This window comes from Anomaloglossus baeobatrachus, unplaced genomic scaffold (assembly GCF_048569485.1).
Source record: "Anomaloglossus baeobatrachus isolate aAnoBae1 unplaced genomic scaffold, aAnoBae1.hap1 Scaffold_452, whole genome shotgun sequence".
NCBI classification, from domain to species: domain Eukaryota; kingdom Metazoa; phylum Chordata; class Amphibia; order Anura; family Aromobatidae; genus Anomaloglossus; species Anomaloglossus baeobatrachus.
Window position 1 is genome coordinate 93,296 of NW_027443859.1, and position 23,541 is coordinate 116,836.

The 23,541-nt window shown below is 50.1% G+C and overlaps 1 protein-coding gene across 1 annotated transcript; it reads right to left on the bottom strand.

Annotated features, from left to right (window-relative positions):
- Window positions 1–401: 401 nt before the first annotated feature.
- LOC142280476 (endoribonuclease YbeY-like) lies at window positions 402–23,037 on the bottom strand. Its single transcript, XM_075332737.1, has 5 exons — window positions 23,001–23,037; window positions 15,524–15,737; window positions 13,795–13,926; window positions 12,435–12,503; window positions 402–616 (listed from the first exon to the last, which is right to left on the bottom strand). Exons 2-5 carry the CDS (start codon window positions 15,731–15,733, stop codon window positions 521–523), a joined length of 507 nt encoding a protein of 168 aa, XP_075188852.1. The 5' UTR covers window positions 15,734–15,737; window positions 23,001–23,037; the 3' UTR covers window positions 402–520.
- Window positions 23,038–23,541: the final 504 nt, after the last annotated feature.

Below are 23,541 nucleotides of genomic sequence, written 5' to 3' on the forward strand. Positions count from 1 at the left end.
TAAAAAACGGACACATTGACGACAACATGAGTTAAAGCTTTCTGGATGAAAATCGGATGAATATTCATACGCTCGAGTGACCCGGCCTCAGTCTTCTTTCTCTTCTGATCAGACTTTTAGAACTTTTTGTCTAAATCTACTGAGATCATGTAACTCATTTTTGCCGATGTCATTCTTCATGACAACGTATAATTGGGCTAAGAAAAATTGTTATCCAATGTAAAAAAAATCACCATTAGATTTGCAAACTGGATAATGTACAGTCACGGCAATATCAGAATCCTCCCTTGTTTCTTGGCTCTCCTAATAATGGAACTCATCCCCAGGATAGTGATTCTAATATTGCAATCAGCTGGTAGTGATGGATTAGGGAATCATCTGGGATAGTATAAAGTGCAGAATCCTACAATTATCGCTAACCATCATGTCCTATAATTGATGCATGACGTATGTATATAATTCCCGTTTCTCAGACGCCGCTTTCTCTGTTCTCCGTGCAGCTCATGACATGGAAGTGATATTATTCTTGGTCGTAATGCTCTGACGTCAGTGGGCTAAGTGCAGATCCAGTCGCTCGGTTTATCTCCATTAGAACTTCACTTTCCTTCTCAAACATCTGTGAGAGTGAACAAACGATATGAAAATAACTAGAATTTATTAATATTCATTAATACTAAATATATAAAATCTTGGGTTAACTTTTATATTAGTGTTCCTTTATAAAAAAAAAAACGTATACACTATGGAGCATAGAGACTAGCGGTGTCCCCAGAGGCCAGAAGACCTTTCTACAACAGATGAAAAATAAAAGCAGTATTGGGGAGCAGCAGCACAAATTTTGCCTGATCGCCAGGGATGAAATGAGAAATACACAACATAACAGGTTGCTGATTATATGCCCTCAAATCCAGAGCAGAAACATAATCAACATGTAAATGGGATTCTCTGTGGACCACAGTCTCCTGGAATACATATAATATGGCTTGGTCACCCATTCGTAGGAAATAAGGAGGGGCATTTCTTATAGACATCCCATTTGTGGCTGTACTTAAAGGGGTTATCCACTACTAGGACAACCTCTTTAATTCCACATATTTCTCGAAGGTAAAATAATAAAGAATATAATTACCTCCCATACCGGCGCCCTTCTAGCTATGTACGGGCTCGAGGTGCTGGAGATCACATGGAGTTGTGACGTCATGCGAGCCCCGCATCCAATCAGCGCCAGCTTCCTTCTCAACGCCTTAGGACCAAATGAGTTAATCAACAGGAAGTGAGCTCACTTCCTGTTGATTATTCGTTTGGTCCGAAGATGGGGAGAAGGAAGCTGGCACAGATTGGATGCGGGGCTCTCATGATGTCAAAACCCCACATGAGCAATGGGAACGCGAACCACGGCACTGTTAGAAGGGCGCCAGTAAGGGATACAAGTATAGTCTTTATTATTTTACCTGGGGGAAATGTGAAACAGAAGGGGTTGTCCTAGTAGTGGACAACCCCTTTAAATGTGTATGCACATCTTCTGTCTTCTGATGCGCACCGTGCCTCTGACTCCAGGATTTCTGCTTGCCAGATGGAATGTACAATGACAGTTAACACCTCCAGTATGGTTGCACTACTGGTCTAAACCGTCTTCTTTCCCTTCTGGCTAGTAGGGGCAATTCTGCCTCTGCAGCATGGAAGAAGTGCAAGGACACTGAAGCAGGCCGGACCCAGACAACTTCAGAGTGGCATTTACAAACTGTATAGTAAAAAGCCTTTAATCACCTGCTTCTTGCCTAGGGAAAAGCCACTAAAGTGGTCGGTAACCAAGGCAACAAGCAATCAACTGTACAACTAAAAATGAAGGGAATTTTGTTTACTTACCGTAAATTCCTTTTCTTCTAGCTCCAATTGGGAGACCCAGACAATTGGGTGTATAGCTTCTGCCTCCGGAGGCCACACAAAGTATTACACTTTAAAAAGTGTAACCCCTCCCCTCTGCCTATACACCCTCCCGTGCATCACGGGCCCATCAGTTTTGGTGCCAAAGCAGGAAGGAGGAAACTTATAAATTGGTCTAAGGTAAATTCAACCCGAAGGATGTTCGGAGAACTAAAACCATGAACCAAAAGAACAATTCAACATGAACAACATGTGTACACAAAAGAACAAAAGCCCGAAGGGAACAGGGGCGGGTGCTGGGTCTCCCAATTGGAGCTAGATGAAAAGGAATTTACGGTAAGTAAACAAAATTCCCTTCTTCTTTGTCGCTCCATTGGGAGACCCAGACAATTGGGACGTCCAAAAGCAGTCCCTGGGTTGGGTAAAAGAATACCTCGATAAAAAGAGCCGAAAAACGGCCCCTTCTTACAGGTGGGCAATCGCCGCCTGAAGGACTCGCCTACCTAGGCTGGCATCTGCCGAAGCATAGGCATGCACCTGATAGTGTTTTGTGAAAGTGTGCAGACTCGACCAGGTAGCCGCCTGACACACCTGCTGAGCCGTAGCCTGGTGCCGCAATGCCCAGGACGCACCTACGGCTCTGGTAGAATGGGCTTTCAGCCCTGAAGGAATCGTAAGTCCAGATGAACGGTAGGCTTCAAGAATCGGTTCCTTGATCCACCGAGCCAAGGTTGACTTGGAAGCCTGCGACCCCTTACGCTGGCCAGCGACCAGGACAAAGAGCGCATCCGAACGGCGCAGGGGCGCCGTGCGAGAAATGTAGAGCCTGAGTGCTCTCACGAGATCCAACAAGTGCAGATCCTTTTCACCTTGGTGAACTGGATGAGGGCAAAAGGAAGGTAAGGAGATATCCTGATTGAGATGAAAAGGGGATACCACCTTAGGGAGAAATTCCGGGACCGGACGCAGAACCACCTTATCCTGGTGAAACACCAGGAAGGGGGCTTTGCATGACAGCGCTGCTAACTCAGACACTCTCCTAAGTGAAGTGACTGCCACTAGGAAGGCCACCTTCTGTGAAAGGCGTGATAGAGAGACATCACGCATCGGCTCGAAAGGTGGCTTCTGGAGAGCCGTGAGCACCCTGTTAAGATCCCAGGGTTCTAGCGGACGCTTGTAAGGTGGGACTATGTGGGCCACCCCCTGCAGGAACGTGCGGACCTGCGGAAGCCTGGCTAGACGCTTTTGAAAGAACACGGAAAGCGCCGATACTTGTCCCTTGAGGGAGCCGAGAGACAAACCCTTGTCCATTCCAGATTGAAGGAAGGAAAGAAACGTGGGCAAGGTAAACGGCCAGGGAGTAAAACCCCGATCAGAGCACCAGGATAAGAAGATCCTCCAAGTCCTGTGGTAGATCTTGGCGGACGTTAGTTTCCTGGCCTGTCTCATAGTGGCAATGACATCTTGAGATAACCCTGAGGACGCTAGGAGCCAGGACTCAATGGCCACACAGTCAGGTTGAGGGCCGCAGAATTCAGATGGAAAAATGGCCCTTGAGACAGCAAGTCTGGCCGGTCTGGCAGTACCCACGGTTGACCCACCGTGAGATGCCACAGATCCGGGTACCACGACCGCCTCGGCAAGTCTGGAGCGATGAGGATGGCGCGGCGGCAGTCGGACCTGATCTTGCGTAACACTCTGGGCAGCAGTGCCAGAGGAGGAAATACATAAGGCAGTCGAAACTGCGACCAATCCTGAACTAAGGCGTCTGCCGCCAGAGCTCTGTGATCTTGAGACCGTGCCATGAATGCCGGGACCTTGTTGTTGTGCCGAGACGCCATTAGATCGACGTCCGGCGTTCCCCAGCGGCAACAGATCTCTTGAAACACGTCCGGGTGAAGAGACCATTCCCCTGCGTCCATGCCCTGGCGACTGAGAAAGTCTGCTTCCCAGTTTTCTACGCCCGGGATGTGAACCGCGGAGATGGTGGAGTCTGTGGCTTCCGCCCACAGCAGAATCCGCCGAACTTCTTGGAAGGCTTGACGACTGCGTGTGCCGCCCTGGTGGTTGATGTACGCAACCGCCGTGGCGTTGTCCGACTGTATTCGGATCTGCCTGCCCTCCAGCCACCGCTGGAACGCCTTTAGGGCTAGATACACTGCCCTTATCTCCAGGACATTGATCTGAAGGGAGGACTCTGTCGGAGTCCAGGTTCCCTGAGCCCTGTGGTGGAGGAAGACCACTTCCCCCACCCTGACAGACTCGCGTCCGTCGTGACCACAGCCCAGGATGGGGGCAGGAATGATTTTCCCTTCGACAAAGAAGTGGGAAGAAGCCACCACTGAAGAGAGGTTTTGGCTGCCCGTGAAAGGGAGACGCTCCTGTCTAGGGACGTCGACCTCCTGTCCCATTTGCGGAGAATGTCCCATTGAAGTGGACGCAGATGAAACTGCGCAAAGGGCACTGCTTCCATTGCTGCCACCATTTTCCCTAGGAAGTGCATGAGTCGCCTCAGGGGGTGTGACTGGGCTCGAAGGAGAGAGTGCACCCCTGTCTGTAGTGAACGCTGTTTGTCCAGCGGTAGCTTCACTATCGCCGAGAGAGTATGAAACTCCATCCCGAGGTAAGTTAGCGTTTGGGTCGGCGTCAATTTTGACTTTTGGAAATTGATGATCCACCCAAACCTCTGGAGAGTCTCCAGGGCAATGGTCAGGCTGTGTTGGCATGCCCCCCGGGAGGGTGCCTTGACTAGAAGATCGTCTAAGTAAGGGATCACCGAGTGGCCCTGAGAGTGCAGGACCGCCCCTACTGCTGCCATGACCTTGGTGAAGACCCGTGGGGCTGTCGCCAGTCCGAAAGGCAGTGCTACGAATTGAAGGTGTTCGTCTTTGATGGCAAAACGCAGGAAGCGTTGATGCTCTGGTGCAATCGGCACATGGAGATAAGCATCCCTGATGTCGATTGAAGCTAGGAAGTCTCCCTGGGACATCGAGGTGATGACAGAGCGGAGAGATTCCATCCGGAACCGTCTGGTTCTGACATGTTTGTTGAGGAGTTTGAGGTCCAGAACGGGACGGAATGATCCGTCCTTTTTTGGCACCACGAACAAGTTGGAGTAGAAGCCGTGACCATGTTCCTGAGGGGGAACGGGAATCACCACTCTTTCTGCCTTCAGAGTATTCACCGCCTGAATCAGAGCATCGGCTCGCTCGGGGGGCGGAGATGTTCTGAAGAAACGAGTCGGAGGATGAGAACTGAGCTCTATCCTGTAACCGTGAGACAGAATGTCTCTCACCCATCGGTCTTGGACATGTGGCCACCAGGCGTCACAAAAGCGGGAGAGCCTGCCACCGACCGAGGATGCGGTTTGGGGAGGCCGAAAGTCATGAGGATGCCGCCTTGGGGGCGGTTCCTCCGGCGGTCTTTTTAGGACGTGACTTAGACCGCCATGCAGAAGAGTTCCTCTGGCCCTTCTGTGACCTGTTGGACGTGGAGGAATGGGGTCCGGCTGAGGGCCGAAAGGACCGAAACCTCGGTTGAATCTTTCGCTGCTGAGGTCTGTTTGGTTTAGACTGGGGTAAGGACGAGTCCTTTCCCTTGGATTGTTTAATAATTTCGTCCAATTGCTCGCCAAACAAACGGTCGCCAGAAAATGGCAAACCGGTTAAGAATTTCTTGGAAGCAGAGTCTGCCTTCCATTCGCGTAGCCACATGGCCCTGCGGACTGCCACCGAATTGGCGGATGCTACCGCCGTGCGGCTTGCAGAGTCCAGGACGGCGTTCATGGCGTAGGACGAAAAAACCAACGCCTGAGAAGTCAAAGACCCAACCTGCGGGGTCGAGGTATGTGCGACCGCATTAATCTCAGACAGACAAGCTGAGATAGCTTGGAGTGCCCACACGGCTGCGAATGCCGGAGCAAAAGACGCGCCTATGGCTTCGTAGATGGATTTCATCAGGAGCTCTATTTGCCTGTCAGTGGCATCCTTGAGCGATGAGCCGTCTGCCACTGATACTACTGATCTAGCCGCCAGTCTAGAGACTGGAGGATCCACTTTGGGACACTGAGCCCACCCCTTAACTACGTCAGGGGGGAAGGGGTAACGTGTGTCATTAAGGCGCTTAGTAAAGCGCTTGTCCGGAAATGCTCTGTGCTTCTGGACAGCATCTCTGAAGTTAGAGTGATCGAAAAACGCACTCCTTGAACGTTTGGGAAACCTAAACTGGTGTTTCTCCTGCTGTGAAGCCGACTCCTCTATAGGTGGAGTTGGAGGAGAAAGTTCTAGCACCTGGTTGATGGACGCTATAAGGTCATTTACTATGGCGTCCCCTTCAGGTGTATCAAGATTGAGAGCAACGTCAGGGTCAGAGCCCTGAGCTGCGACCTCCGCTTCATCCTCCAGGGAGTCCTCATGCTGAGACCCTGAGCAGCGTGACGAAGTCGAGGAAGGTCTCCAGCGAGCCCGCTTAGCCGGTCTGGTACTGTGGTCCGAGTCGGAGTCTTCACCGTGGGACCTAGGTGTCACCTCAGGAGCACTTTGCTGCGCCGACCGAGATGGGCCTGGGGGCGATGAACGCACAGCGTCCTGGGCCTGTGTTACCGGTCTGGACTGCAAGGCTTCTAATATATCTTAGCAGACCATTTATCCATAGACTGAGCCATGGATTGTGAAAGTGACGCAGAGAGTTTGTCAGCCAAAACTGCAAACTCTGTTCCTGTCACCTGGCCAGTGGAAGCCGTCTGTTCTACCTGAGCCGAGGGTCCCACCAGTGCCCGGGGCTCCGGCTGAGTGAGTGCCACAGGGGCCGAGCATTGCACACAATGAGGGTAGGTGGAACCTGCAGGTAACATTGCCGCACAAGAGGTACAGGTTGCAAAATAAGCCTGTGCCTTGGCACCCTTGCTCTTTGCGGACGACATGCTGTTGTCTCCCCTTAGAGTAATCAGTGAGGGTATATAGCCACAGGCAATAATGCGGCCGAACAGAGAAAATGTATACAGTATAACTATATATATATATACACTTCGGCACCCAAGGGGGCCAGCACCTAACGGTGCTGCTTACCGACCGCCCAAAGCGGTTGTGTGACCACCAGATTCCCTGCCTGGGCCTCCCAGAGCTTGCTCTGTATTCCTCCACCGGCAGCAGTGTTATAACAATGGCTGCCAGCGTTCCGAGAGGAGGAGGGAGCCGTGGGCGTGACCTAAAAAGTGCGGGAATCTGATGCCCCACAGTGCTCAGTGAGGGGGGAGGAGGATATCAAAGTATGCTCCAGCCCTCACTCCCGACGTGCAGTCGAGCGTCCCGCCCTTACCCCTGACTGGCAGGCCCGGGGGCGGAAGTTATCGTACTAGGCCGGAGAAGCCGGGGACTAAATTTAATAGCCGCGGCCGGCAAACAGGTGCGGTCGGCGCGGTAGTCCCGGCGCCACAACAAAACACAGCAGCCGCTGCAGCGTTTGTTACACAGGCGCTCCAGCGCCGACCCCAAGGGGACACAGAGTACCTATTTAGATGCAGGGCCTGTCCCTGATAAGACTCAGTCTCCTGTCCGTCAGATTCCCCCAGGGGCTGCGGAGGGAGCCCGGTTCCAGTGCCTGGTGACCGGTTTGGATCCCACTTCTCCCAGAGCCTCAAAGGGATGGGGAAGGAAAACGGCATGTGGCTCCAGCCTGTGTACCCGCAATGGGTACCTCAACCTTAACAGCACCGCCGACATTAGTGGGGTGAGAAGGGAGCATGCCGGGGGCCCTGTGAGGGGCCCTCTTTTCTTCCATCCGATAAAAATCAGCAGCTGCTGCTGACTAAAATGTGGAGCTTGCGTGAATGTGTGCCTCCTTCAACACAAAGCATAAAACTGATGGACCCGTGATGCACGGGTGGGTGTATAGGCAGAGGGGAGGGGTTACACTTTTTAAAGTGTAATACTTTGTGTGGCCTCCGGAGGCAGAAGCTATACACCCAATTGTCTGGGTCTCCCAATGGAGCGACAAAGAAATATCCATTTTTGAGGACAGGATTTTTAATGACAAGTACATTGTAAAGTTGCCTGTTTGTACAAGCATTTTTAATCTTTAATGAACATGAGAAAACTTGTTTAAAGGGATATTCTCTTTATTAATGAGTAAAATTGTAATACAAGCAATATTGCAAAATACTTTTATATGAGAGTGAAGAGAGTTTTTACCCTTATTATTTACAGCTTGTTTCGTAGTTTAAGGCTATGTGCGCACTGGGAAATGGAATTTTCTTGAGAAAATTCCGCATGCTCTCAAAGATTACCGCACCCGCGGTAAAAAACCGCGGCAAACCGCACCCGAAAACCGCATGCGGTTTGCTGCGGTTTGCTGCGGTTTCACCGCGGTATTGTTCGCGGTATTGCCGCGTGCGGGTTGGGATGTGCTTTATTGCATTCAGTGCAATAAAGCACATTGAAAAAAAAAAAAAAGTCATTTAATTCTGAGATAGTAGATAGATAGACAGAAGAATAGATAGAGGGATAGATAGATAGATAGATAGATAGAGGGATAGATAGAGGGATAGATAGATAGATAGAGGACAGATCGCTGCATTTCCCACGGTCGGCAGTGAGTTCACATTACCGGCCGTGGGAAATGACCGGTAATTACCTCTGCTGTCTGCTGCATTCATTCAGCGCTGTGTCTGTGACACATCACGGCTGGATGTCAGCAGTGCAGGACCCTGTGGATTATGCCGGAGCTGTGTGGATTACGCCGGAGCTTTGGTGCGGGAGGGGTTAATAAAATGGTGAACGAGGCTTGTTTGTTTTATTTAAAATAAAGGATTTTTCGGTGTCTGTGTTTTATTCACTTTACTTACGGGTTGATCATGTCAGCTGTCACATAGACGCTGCCATGATCAAGCCTGGAGTTAATGGCGGTGATCCACCACCATTAACCCCTTGTATTACCTTGCTGCCACTGCTACACGGCAGCAAGAAGAGCCGAGGACACGCCGGTGCTGCCGCATAATGCATGCGACAGTGCCGGGGCAGCTGCGGCTGATATTCTCGGCTGCGGGAGGGGGAGTGAGGCGGGGGACATTAACCCTGCCCCTCTCCCTCCCCAGCCTGAGAACACCGGGCCACCGCTGTGTGCTTACCTCGGCTGGACAGTAAAAATACAGGGGAGCCCACGTTCTTTGTTTTCTATATTTCCGTTTTCTTTCTATGTGTGTTTTATGTGTCTGTGATGTGTTCTATGTCTGTGTTCTATGTCTGTGATGTGTGTGTGTGTGTTTGTGTTTACTCTCTGCTCCGCTTCCTCTTCCTGTAATGACATCACTTCCCTGCAAAACCGCAGACAGGCGATGTACATTACCGGAGGTAAACCGCGAAATACCGCAGGGAATAACGCAGGAAAACGCAGTGAACCGCACAGAATTTGCTGCCTGCGTTATTCCCTGCGGGATTTCATGATTAACATTGGAGTCAATGGAGTGAAATCCCGCAGCGATGTGCGGAAAAGAAGTGACATGCACTTGTTTTTGCTGCGGGAATCCCGCAGCAAAACATGCAGCTGTCAAATTCCGCCTAGTGCGCACAGGATTTTTTTTCTCCATAGGATTTGCTGGTGATTCACTGCAGAGATGTTATGAACATTTTCTGCAGCGAAACATGCAGCAAACCCGCGAAAAATCCGCGGCAAAATCCGGTAAGTGCGCACATAGCCTAAAGGATGTTTAAATGTGGCAGCCTCTCTCAATAGTTTGCACGCCCCGCTCGCGACACTGCACTGTTGGCTCCAAATCTGACCAGCTTCAGTGTAACTAAGGTCATTGACTGCTGTGAAGGCACAGCTGCTTCTGCTTGCAGTTTGGGCACGACTATGCCGCTAGTCTGCACTGTGAATCAAGCATTAGTGCTCTGCCTCCAGTTTGTAGGAAGCCGGGAGGCAGGGAGAGGCGCGCTCCTGAAGACTGAACATGAAACAATCCATTTTATCTGGAGGCACTGGAGATTTGTAACAGGGCACAAAGCATTGGTTTCCTTTGCGATAAAAGCGGTGACTAGATTAATTTAATTGAATCATGGGCAGCATGACGCAGACGCTGGATGAGCGATTGCAGCCAGGTCTAAACATTCCGGCGTTTCAGAAAAAACATAGTTTGGAAATCTGGCTGGTGACTATAGGGAGAGATTTAACTTATCTTACGCGGTTCTTGTCTGGCATATATGGGACACACCTGTCAATAAAGTGGGGAAGTCCGGGGAAAAGCTATCCGAGGAGCTCACTGGGCGAGTCAGGTTCTCCCTATAGTCTCCCTTTCAATTCATATTTTCTCTGAAATACTGAACTGTTTCAGAGTAAAACTTACCTGACTTTAATTGTGCAGCCAACATCTGATTCATGCTGCCCGTTACTGAGGCAGCATTAATCTATTAACAGGTTCCCTATAATAATTAATAATGCAAATATAAACCATTATTATATACTCATGTCAAGCTAAAAGCTTGTAATATCAGCAAAATCTTAACACTAGAACTACTGAGGTAGTCATTTTGACTACTTTGCACCATGTATTTCTATATAGGTGTCACGAGTCCAGTAGTTCTAGTGTTAAAGGGAACCAGTCACCAGGTTTTTCTCCTATAAGCTGCGGTCACCACCAGTAAGCTCTTATATACAGTATTCTGTAATGCTGTATATAAGAGCCCAGGCTGCGCTGTAGAACATAAAAACACCTTTATAATACTCACCTGTGGGGTGGCTGGGCCCAATAGGCGTCGATGGTCCTGTCCATCGCCTCCTCTCTTCCATCACCTTCCTCTTTCCCTACTCCATATGGATGACGTGTCCTACCTACTACATCATCCACATAGAGAGGCCTCCATTGCACTCCTGCACATGCGCTTCTCTCTGTACTGCTGAGGGCAGAGCAAACTACTGTAATGTGCAGGGAATGGTCAAAGACGGCCCGAGCATGCGCACTACAATACTTTGCTGTCCTCAGCAGGGCAGAGAGAAGTGCAGGAGGGCAGAGGAGGCCTCTGTGTGGATGTGTGACGCCCTGGGCAAGCCAGGGGTCACAGGTCATAACACCACCACACCCTACACCCCAGATAGGTACACCAAAGCTAACCAAAAATCCTTGTTGCCTTACTCCAGGGGCTGATGTCCACACCAGGGGGTGGGCCAGGCGGTTGGCTCCGCCCACCGAGGAGTTCACAGCCCTGGAGGCGGGAAAACCAGGCAGTTAAGCTAGGGAAGTGAAGGAGTGTAGACAGAACAGTGAGTGAAGTGGAAGCGAAGTGGTAGAGGAGCAAGAGAGAGGACTAAAGTTGACAGAAAAAGTGACAGTTGAGAAAGCCTGAAGTTGGTCCGGGTGTGTTCCCCGGACTGAGAACAGCAAGGTCAGCAGACGGCGGTGACTGTCTGCAGGAGAGGCTACTTGGAGGTTGCCGAAAGGACCGTGGACGGGTGGTGGCCCGGCGGTACCGGAGCGGTATACAAAGAGAAGCCAGCACCATTGGCAGGGGCCTTTCGGATCCCGGCAAGGCTAGGAGTCGCCGTGAATTTGCCAAATCCGTCAGTGAAGGGGACCTCTGGGTCTCCCAACACCCAAGTCCCGATTGAAGGCAACAGTCCAACCGTTAGAGAGAGACACCGCCACTGCCAAGGCACCAGTTTCTCAGGGCCAGCGCCTGCGGGCAAAGAGGGGCTCCTCCGGCCCATATCCAAGCCGGGGAGCGGGTTACCGGTGGGAACCCATCGCTACCAACATAGACTTAGGTGCAGGAAAAGGGACCGTCACCGTCAACTACTGGGGAAAAGCAACAGCAGCCGTCCGTGGGAACCGTCTTTCCAGCCGTGTGTTTTACCGAGAACTGTGTCCCCGTCTCAGGCTGAGTGAGTACCACAGTGCCGTGAGGCACAGCGCTGCCCCGCGTCCCTGCACCCCACCAAGCCCTGCACCGGCCCCGCCATCCCTCATCCCCCACCTCATCACTGGGCCCCGGGACAACTACCCCCTACCCACGGAGGGGAGAACCAACAACTTTGCTGCTCCCTGTCATCGCTCCCGGGATCCCCATACAGAGCAGCGGTGGTGTCCACATAATCACCACAACCGTGGGTGGCGTCACGGACAATAAACAAGCCCAAAAACCAATCCCTTTTCACTCACGGGCGAGGAGCGCCGCTCAAGTCCCCGGGATCCGGCCCATCGCTCGAGCCACCGAGCAGCAGCAGGCCGCGGCAGCAGCCGGACCCGAGCAGTGGGAGAGCGCGGCGTCCCCTCCTCCGCCCGCGACAGATGATGTAGGACGAGTCATCCACACGGAGCTGGGAAGGAGGTTGGTAATGGAAAGAAGAGAGGAGGCGCCGGACCGAGGCCAGAGATTCCCATCGGACTAGACCACCCCTCAGGTGAGTATAATGAAGATCTTTTTTATGTTATACAGAGCGGCCTGGGCTCTTAGATACAATATTCTAGAATGCTGTATATAAGGGCTCACTGGTGGTGGCCACAGCTTTTAGGGGAAAAACCTGGTGACAGGTTCTCTTTAATAAGAAAAGAAACAACTAACCTTTTTCCAGTCTTCTGGACTATGATGTGTATAACCAAGCAGGTGACATAAGCCGTGTACTGCTGTCACCTGGGAGAAAAATAATTATTTATATGTGAATCTTCTGGAAGTAGAAATACAAATATTCACTAGAAGGAACAACGCACTCAAATGTAATCTTTATATGTGACAGATTCGCTGACTATACTTACTGGTGGAGGCGCAGACACTGGACAGTGGAATGAAAGGGAATATGTCACCAGGTTTTTGCCATCTAATCTGAGAGCAGTATAATGTAGGGGCAGAGACCCCGATTAAAGCGATGTGTCACTTACTGAGCTGTTTACTGTCATTTTAATAAAATCACTGTTTTCTCTGCTGCAGATCTAGCAGTTACACAGTGCTCATGAATATGCTGGACTACCTGCAGCACGCCAAGTAGTCCTGTAATGATAATCTACTGCTGATTAATCAGTGATTTATCAAAACTACACTAAGCAGCCCGGTAAGTGACACATCGCTGGAATCAGGGTCTTTGTCTCTACATTATGCTGCTCTCAGATTAGGTGACAGATTCCCTTAAGGCTGGAGTCACACTTGTGAGTGACTCGGCAAGTCTCGCATCGGCATCACCTGGCACGGCCGCACACTCTCTGGACAGGAGCGTCTCAGCTGCATAGAAATACATGTAGCCGACCCGCTCCAGTCAGGAGAGTGTGTGGCCGTGCCAGGTGATGCCGATGCGAGACTTGTGCGAGTCACTTACAAGTGTGAAGCCGGCCTAAATGTTTCCCAGCAGATTTGTCAGAGCTTTTCCCTTCAATCTTCAGTACTGCTCTTAGGCCCTGTGCGCACTAGGCGTTTTTACCCGCGGATTTACAAGCGGTTTTGCTGCGGAAATTTCTTGAGAAATGTTTGAAATCTTTCTGCAGACATTTCCCAGCAAAACCTATGGGAAAAAAAATAGCTGTGCGCACACTGCGTTTTTTTCTCAAGAAAATTCTTTGTGAAGATTTTCTTGAGAAAATTTCTTGAGAAAATGTGCTTGTCACTTCTTTTCCGCAGGTACCTGCGGTATACCCCCAAATTTCACTCCATTCACTGTAATGTAATCGCGAAATTCCGGAAAGGGGATAGGGGAATCGGAATAGGGGAAACCATTCTTAACCCCTTGTGTAACCCAAGTAGAAGTATAATGGTCCAGGCAGTAAATCCTCTGTTTGACTACTGCCTACAGTGATCTGCTCATCTCCAAGTTATTATCCAACTCATCTCAGATCCTATTTCTATGTCATACCTCACAACAACCAACCTATGAGCTACAGAGAATTGTTACTGACAGCTCGATAACACCATAAGATTTGCATTCTCCATAACTTACAGTCAAGACATTGTTAAAATCCTCCTTCTTTTCTTGACACTGGTGATATGTAAACTCTACTCCAAGGTAAATGTCTCCTAAATTGTATTCATCTGGGAATGGTGGATTAGGTAACAATCCGGGGCACAAATTCTGGAAGTATACAAGGAGCACACACAGTCAGATGTAGCCAACACATATTGTATATCATTGCAATTACTTAAAGCACCACTCCAGCATTTTTTAGGGTTTTTTTTCAGCGTTGGAATGCTTTAAATCTAAATCCTCTGCCCCCGGTCTTATACTCAAGCCTGCTTTACACGTTGCAATTTCGCATACGATATCATATGCGATTTGCAACGCCCCCATCGTATGTGTAGCACGTTCAATTTGTTGAACGTGCCGCACAAACGATTAACCCCCGTCACAGGTACTTACCTTCCATACGACCTCGCTGTGGGCGACAAACGTCCACTTCCTGGAGTGGGAGGGACGTTTGGCGTCACATCGACGTCACGCGGCAGCCGGCCAATAGAAGCGGAGGGGCGGAGCTGAGCGGGACGTAAACATCCCGCCCACCTCCTTCCTTCCGCATTGTGGGCCCGGAGCCGCAGAACGTAGGTAAGATCTGTTCATCGTTCCCGGGGTGTCACACACTGCGATGTATGCTACCCCGGGTACGATGAACAATCTGATCTGACGTTCAATTCGTCAGGAATGAACGACGTGCATGCGATGAATGTTTTTTCGTTCAATCGCAATTGCACGTCGCTGTCACACGCTACAACATACCTTACGATGCCGGATGTGCGTCACTTACGACGTGACCCCGCCGACACATTGTAAGATATCTTGTAGCGTGTAAAGCGGGCTTCATTCTCTGCCATCTTCACCTTCTATCGCCACCGTTCCGGTCAGTCTTGGGCAGTGTTTCATGGAGCGCGCCAGTGGTCACAACTCAATCCAAGTCTATGAGAGCCTCGTTCTGGCTCACATTGACTTGCCTTGGGAGCTTGTGAAGTAACTTCTGCCCAGTCAGAATTTGTCATCACAAGATGGTACAGCGAAAACAAAAAAAGGTTAAGACGTCGGAGGGTAAGTATAAGACTTAGATGTAGGCCGGTGTCACAATTGCAAGGGACTCGCGCAAAAATTGAGTCGCATCACCCGTCACGGCCTGCTGCTCTTTGGGCAGGAGTGTGCAGCAGTATAAAAATACATGCAGCTGCACACTCCTGTACGGAGAGCGGCAGGCCATGACGGGTGATGCGACCTCAATTCTCGTGTGAGTCACTCCAGCCTTAAAGCAGCACTCCAGCGGTGAAATACCGAAAAAACCTCTGGAGTGGGGCTTTAAAGTCAGCCTTTCACCAGGTCAAAAGTGTTTATTTTATTCCCGTTGCTCCCATTGAGTATTAAGATGTTTTGGTTTGTTTTTTTTAAATCCACCATATGGTTCTAGAGACCTAGATCTGTTTATTTAGTGCTAATTTTTGACATATTTACCAAGGGGGTGTGGCTGAAAGGATTTGTTGGAGCTTATCTTTAGACTTCTGCATTATAAAACTGAGCCATGCCCCCTTGGTAAAGAGAATAAAAAGCACTAAATAAAAAGGTCCATATCTCTGGAACCGTATGGCGGATTTTGTTTTCTTAAATGAATACTCAGGGGAGAAGCCACCATAAAATAAGAGCAAAAACGGCCCACTGTTGAGATGGTGACAGATAACCTGCTCTGCTGTTTCTGTACCTCATGGAATGGAAATGACAGCACGTCCGTAGCTTTGTCTTGCTGTCTGTAAAGTCTGTTCAGGTGTCGGATCTTTGTATCATTTATACATATTACCCCGACATCAAACCTCTCCACGCGGAGACACTTTCTGGCAATTTCTAGATTCTTGCGTAAATGGGCTCTGCGGAGAGGGATCACATGCTGCAGGTTCCGGATAAGAAGAGACATTACCCTGTTGAGACAAGTAATACTTAGAGACTTGGCGCTTTGGTGTTCTCCCCTTTTTGTTAGAAGAGTTTTTAAATAGTGATGGGCGGACTCTCAGATTTATGAGATCAGCGCGTTTAGCCGGACTTTTAAAAAAAAAAAAAAAAAACGGTTCCAGCCCGGAATTGATCCCAGATATCTGGCTGGACGCCGGTCACCATATAAGTCTATGGGGACCAGAATTTGGTGCTTTTTTTCTTTATTTATTTAGTTTTACAGTGACCCACAGATAGGTTCTGTGATTGCAAGCAGCCAAAAACTACACTGCCCCACAGGCTGGGGGCGCATCTGACTGCAACCAATCACAGACACCAGAACTGCCGGTGGGCGGGGGAAGCAGTGAATATGTATGAGGCTAATGAGCAGCCCCGGAAGAAGACTGAGCAACCCAGAAGCAGTTACAGCCGCGCTGGAGACTCCGTAAGTATAGTGTGATTGCTTTATTTTTTTTTATTTCCCAAGTTGCCGGGTCAGGCACCCGGATACTTTTTAAGCCGCACGGATATAGACTTTTAAAGTCCTGGTCCGCCCATCACTATTCTTGGACAATAAAATGAACATGAAGTTTTCCTTCTCCAGTCAACAATCAACTTTATTCAGAGGGATAAACAGACAGAAAACATGAAATTTCCTTTCAGCTTTACTAAAAGGAAAATTAAATACGTTGAGTGGGACTAAATAGCCGCGGACCTCCTGTGTCTGATGGATAGGTCAGCATTAGGCTAATTTCACACATCAGTTTTTTCCATCAGGCACAATCCGGAAAAAAAATGGGTAAAACGGATCCGGCGCCGGATCCATTTTATCCCCATTGATTTGTATTAGCGCTGGATTGTGCCTGATGGCCTTGCGTTGCATCCGGCTTTTGCCGGATCTGTCATAATTGCCTAAAGCGGCGGCCGGAGGGAATGTATCTTGTAACTTTTTTTGTCCGGCAAAAAAAACGCATCACGCCGGATCCGGCGTGTTTTACAATGGAAGCCTATGGACGCCAGATCCGGCATAATGCGGTAAAAAACGGATGCGGCCGCCTGATCCGTTTTTGTAAACTGAGCATGCTTCGATGTATTGAAAAAAATGGATCCAGTAAAAAAAAACGGACAAAAAGGATGCAAAAACGGATGCGCCGGATCCGTTTTTTGATGGATCAGGTATATTGGAACCGTCAAAAAAAAGGGATCAGGCACATCAGTTTTTGCATGTTCTGCGCCGGATCCGTTGCATCTTGCACACGCCGGATTGTGCCTGATGCCAAAAACTGATGTGTGAAATTAGCCTAAAGGGGGCTTTACACGCTACGACATCGCTAATGCAAACTCGTTGGGGTCACGGAATTGGTGACGCACATCCGGCCGCATTAGCGATGCCGTTGTGTGTGACACCGATGAGCGATTTTGCATCGTTGCAAAAACTTGCAAAATCGCTCATCGGTGACATGGGGGTCCATTCTCAAAAATCGTTACTGCAGCAGTAACGAGGTTGTTCCTCGTTCCTGCGGCAGCACACATCGCTCCGTGTGACACCGCAGGAATGAGGAAGCTCTCCTTACCTGCCTCCCGGCCGCTATACGGAAGGAAGGAAATGGGCGGGATGTTACGTCCCGCTCAGCTCCGCCCCTCCGCTGCTATTGGGCGGCCGCTCAGTGACGTCGCTGTGACGCCGCACGGACCGCCCCCTTAGAAAGGAGGCGGTTCGCTGGTCACAGCGACGTCGCCGGGCAGGTAAGTATGTGTGACGGGTCTGGGCGATGTTGTGCGGCACGGGCAGCGATTTGCCCGTGTCGCGCAACAGATGGGGGCGGGTACCCACACTAGCGATATCGGGACCGATATCGCAGTGTATAAAGCCCGCTTTAGGAGATCGGTGGTTGTCCGACACACAGCTCGCCAGCCATTCAGCTGAAACCTGCCACAAACGGTTACTGGCTGAGTTCACATGTCTAGTAATCATTCGTCAGAACAGATCCTGCAGCAATTTGTTGGCAAAAAAGTTATAAGTAAATCAATAAGGTTTTGTCAAAGCCAAATACCAGGATGTATCAAATACAAAGCAGCTTTATTTAAGCTATGACATACCAACAAAAGGCAAAAAACAGCATAAGGCTAAGTTCACACACCGTTTTTTTGATGCTGCGTTTTTGGCCGCTAAAAACGCACCCACGTCGAAAAAACGCGTCAAAAAACGCATGCGTTTAAACAAGTGTTAAGAACGTATGTAAAAGAAAATAATTAGCCTAATATACATATAGCTGCCGAAATTTTGCAACATTGAAAACTCATTGTGGGCACACAGCGTCGGGCCACGTACACACGTTGAGTTTTTGGTGATTTTTTTTTTACTTCAATACAGTATTTGTAGCTAAAACCAGGGGTGGGTGATAAATACAGGAGTGGTGCCCGTGTTTCTATTATACTTTTCCTCTGATTGTTCCACTCCTGGATTTGGCTACAAATACTGAGGTAAAAAACTCACCAAATACTCAATGTGTGCACATGGCCTTAAAGGGGTTTTCTTTTCCCATGAACAAAAGGTCATTTGGAAGTTGATTTTTATCAATAGATCTTGGAATAATACATTTCACCATTGTATGTGTATAAAAAAAACAAAAAAAATGTTCCTGTGCGGAGATAATCTTATATATGTGTCCCTGCTACATACTGTGTAATGGCCGTGACTGACCGTACAGGTACATGGTTTGATCATACCACATCTCCTGGGCAGAGGAGGATGTCAGTATACAGACATTACAGCACTGATCACAGCTGATTCTTTCTGTGGGTAAAACATTTTCCTGCCTGTTTTTTAAAAAAATGTTTTACCTCAAAGAAGGAATAATTTGTGATACCATGCTATAATGTTTGTATACTTTATTACTTCCTCCCTGGCCCAGGAATTGTGGTATGATCAGACCATGTCCCTGTACGGTCAGACACAGCCATTACACAGTACATAGCGGGGACACATATATAAGATTATCTCAGCAAAGGAACATTTTTTTTAAAACAGGCAGAAAAATTATTTACCTCACAGAATGAATCATCTGTGATCCTGTGACGTAATGTCTATAAACTTTTGCATCCCCCCCCCTGTTCAGGATCTGTGGTATGATCAGACAATGTCCCTGTACGGTCAGAGACGGCCATTACACAGTACATAGCAGGGACATTATATATATATATCTATATATATAATTGCCTTATTCTGTCTGTCTGTCTGTCTGTCATGCTCCAAAATTGTGTCCTTCCGGTGACATTGTGTCCTTACAGTGACACAAAGCTGATTGGCCGCTGGGCTCGCCATGGCCCCGCCCCCCCACACGGATTGGCCTCTCGCCCCGGCTCTCTGCAGGCCCCGCCCCCCTCACGCAATGCACGCTCGCTCTGGCCCAACTGACACGGACCTCCGACTCTCAGGTGAGTACACACACACACATCAGATCACACTCACTCTCACACACACCTCACACACACATCGCATCCACACTCACAACATCCTGGGATATCGCTTGCTTCTCGGCCGCGATACTGTGCTGTGAGCTTTCAGGACCTGCCGGAAGATCACATGGCCAGAAGCATGTGGTATCTCCGGATGTTGTGACTGTGAGCGCGTATGTGCAATATCGTCAATGTGTGTGTGCGTGAGTGTATGCGATCGGGTGTGTGTGAGTGTATGCGATCGGGTGGGTGGGTGTGAGTGTATGCGATCGGGTGGGTGGGTGTGAGTGTATGCGATCGGGTGGGTGTGAGTGTATGCGATCGGGTGGGTGTGTGTGTGTGTGTGTGAGTGTATACGATCGGATCTGTGAGTGTCGGCAGAGAAGCACGGCGTGCTGGAGGAGGCTGGGAGGAGAGAGGCTGATCCTGGCGAAGGCTGGGACAGGGAGGCTGATGTTGGAGGAGGCTGGGAGGGTGTAGGCTGATGCTGGGGCAGGCTGATGCTGGGGGAGGCTGGGAGGAGAGAGGCTGATCCTGTCGAAGGCTGGGACAGGGAGGCTGATGTTGGAGGAGGCTGGGAGGGTGTAGGCTGATGCTGGGGGAGGCTGATGCTGGGGGAGGCTGAGAGAAGAGAGGCTGATGTTGGGGGAGGCTGAGGCTGGGGTAGGCTGGGAGGAGAGAGGCTGATGCTGGGGACAGAAAAGGCTGATGCTGGGGACAGAAAAGGCTGATGCTGCGGGCAGAGAGGCTGATGCTGCGGGCAGAGAGGCTGATGCTGCGGGCAGAGAGGCTGATGCTGCGGGCAGAGAGGCTGATGCTGCGGGCACAGAGGCTGATGCTGCGGGCAGAGAGGCTGATGCTGCGGGCACAGAGGCTGATGCTGCGGGCACAGAGGCTGATGCTGCGGGCACAGAGGCTGATGCTGGGGGCAGCATGGGGGATGGAGCACTATGGGGGATGCGCAGCATGGGGGATGGAGCACGATGGGGAGTGCGCAGCATAGCGGATGGAGCACGTTTGGGAGTGCGCAGCATGGCGGATGGAGCACGATGGGGAGTGCGCAGCATAGGGGATGGAGCACGTTTGGGAGTGCGCAGCATGGCGGATGGAGCACGTTTGGGAGTGCGCAGCATGGCGGATGGAGCACGTTTGGGAGTGCACAGCATGGCGGATGGAGCACGTTTGGGAGTGCGCAGCATGGCGGATGGCGCACGTTTGGGAGTGCGCAGCATGGCGGATGGAGCACGTTTGGGAGTGCGCAGCATGGGAGATGGAGCACGATGGGGAATGTGCAGCATAGGGGATGGAGCACGATGGGGAATGCGCAGCATGGCGGATGGACCACGTTTGGGAGTGCGCAGCATGTCGGATGGAGCACGTTTGGGAGTGCGCAGCATGGCGGATGGAGCACGTTTGGGAGTGCGCAGCATGGCGGATGGAGCACGTTTGGGAGTGCGCAGCATGGCGGATGGAGCACGCTGGGGAGTGCGCAGCATAGGGGATGGAGCACGTTTGGGAGTGCGCAGCATGGCGGATGGAGCACGTTTGGGAGTGCGCAGCATGGCGGATGGAGCACGTTTGGGAGTGCGCAGCATGGCGGATGGCGCACGTTTGGGAGTGCGCAGCATGGGAGATGGTGCACGATGGGGAATGCGAAGCATAGGGGATGGAGCACGATGGGGAATGCGCAGCATGGGGGATGGAGCACGATGGGGGTGCGCAGCATGGGGGATGGAGCACGTTGGGGGGTGCGCAGCATGGCGGATGGAGCACGATGGGGGGTGCGCAGCTTGGGGGATGGAGCACGATGGAGGGTGCGCAGCATGGGGGATGGAGCACGATGGGAGGTGCGCAGCATGAGGGATGGAGCACGATGGGAGGTGCACACCTCCCCCCAACACACACACACGCACACACACACACACACTGCACAACACACACACACTGGGAAACACAAACACCGCCCTACACAGACACCCACACACACAGACAACGCCGCACACACACAACACCTAACACACAAACACCGCGGCATACATAAATATACGCACATACCGCACAACACACACATTGCACAAAACATACCTCCCCCAAAACACACACACGCACCCCACACCCACACAAACCGCGCAACACACACACACACAACGCTACAGACACACAGCGCTCCACAAACAATGCAACACACGCAACACACATACAACACCGCTCTCACCCCCCGCCACACCCAGAACATGTACAGCGCCCTACACAAACACTTGGTAAGTACACACAACAACATCTATATATATATATAACAAAAATCATACATGAACTACACAATTTGTAAATTCTAGAATACCCGATGCGTAGAATCGGGCCACCTTCTAGTATATATATATATATATATATATTTCTATATATATTTATATATATATATATATATATATAATTTATCACAGCATAGGGACAAGTTTTTTTAAACACATCCAATTGTGGAAATTATTATTCAAAGATCTACTGATTATAATGATCTTTGTTAGTAGGAAAACCCCTTTAGGCTCTGTGCCCACGTTGCGTATTTGCATGCAGTTACGCTGCGTTCTCCACTGCAGCGTAACTGCATGCATCCTGCGTCTCCAGCACAATCTATGAAGATTGTGGATAATCCATGCGCACGTTGCGTTTTAGAATGAAGCGATTTGCATGCTGCCAAATCACTGCGTTCTAAAAAGCAACATGTCACTTCTTTCGTGCGCTTTGGATGCAGCCCCCCCTCTGTCTGTGGTGGGGGCTGCATCCAGAGCGCATGAAATCAGCTTTTCAGTATGCAGTGTTTCTGCAGTGATTTGAAGCACACGTGTGCTGTTTAATCGCTGCAGAAATTTCTACAGGGACAGAACGCAACGTGGGCACATAGCCTTAAAGTGAACCTGTCAGGTCCAATATGCACGCAGTATCACGAGCAGTTCTGGGTGTATATTGCTAATCCCTGCCTAACCGTCCCTGTATACACTAGCATAGATAAAGAGATCTTTAGAAAAAGTATTTCTAAAGATCTATTACCATATGCTAATGAGCGCAGGGACTAGTCCCCTGGGCGTTAGTTCCCCGGCCAGTCGCCCCTCATTAGCATGTTAGTATGTCCCTGTGGGCGTGCTAACATGCTAATGAATGTGCAGCGTCAGAGGATGATCTCACTCACCAATCCGCCGCCATCGCGTCCTCTGTGAGATTTCGACTCAGTGCGCATGACCCCGGACTTTCAGTCATGCGCACTATGTAGCCGTGTGTACGCGTCCCGGCTTCAAACTGAAGTAGTGCGCATGACCCAAACTCCGGGGTCATGCGCAAAGAGCCGAAATCCCCCAGAGGACACGATGACTGAGGAGAGGTGACAGATCATCTTCTGGTGCCATACATTCATTAGCATGTTAGCAGACCCACTAACATGCTAATGGGGCTGACTGGCCGGGGAACTAACAACCTTTTGGGACTAGTCCCCTCGCTCATTAGCATACGGTAATAGATCTTTAGAAATACTTTTTCTAAAGATCTCTTTATCTATCCTAGTGTATACAGGGACAGTTAGGCAGGGATTAGCAATATATACCCAGAACTGCTCGTGGTTCTGGGTGCATATTGCACCTGACAGTTTCCTTTAAAGTAACTGCTGTGCGATATGAAATCAGGCTGGACAATGCACACTGGACTGGAGGGACAAACACACCATGTCCTGCCATCCACGGACTGTATGGAGTTCAAAAAAAAAAATCACGTGACGAGAGCCGAGCGCACCGCGTCCAATCACTTACGTTATGTACGGGCTTGTGCTCCTGGACTCTGCACGAAAGCGGAACTTTCACTGCGAGACAGGGGGGAACCATACTTCTGATGGACCGAGAACACACCGGAAGTAAGGCTGTTTAGACCGGAAGTTGATGGGTTTTTTTTTTATTTCGGTTATTTTTCTCTTAGAAGAGGTGCAGCGGCCGGCACTGCAAGCGAATGTGTGAGTAGCGGTGTGAGCCGCCGTCCCCCTCCTCCCGCTGTGTGACGTGTCACCTCTGGCTCGTAGTTACCGCGTGTTGTGTCTCCACGAGTCTTCTGGTTTTCGCTCTCGGAGAATGCTGAAGCTTGTGGTTCCCCTGGTCACATGACTGATCCTCTTCTGTGGTATAATATAAGCGGCTGTTGTATGGAGTTCTGGTTGGATGTCCCTTTCTGGTTGGGATGTTTTTCTTATGGAGAGCTGTATGGCGCAGTCTCAGGAGGAGCAGTGTATTGATTTTACTGATGTCACTTTTGAAGCCAGTGACATAGGGACCCAGTTCAAGGGTTTGTCCAAGAATTAAA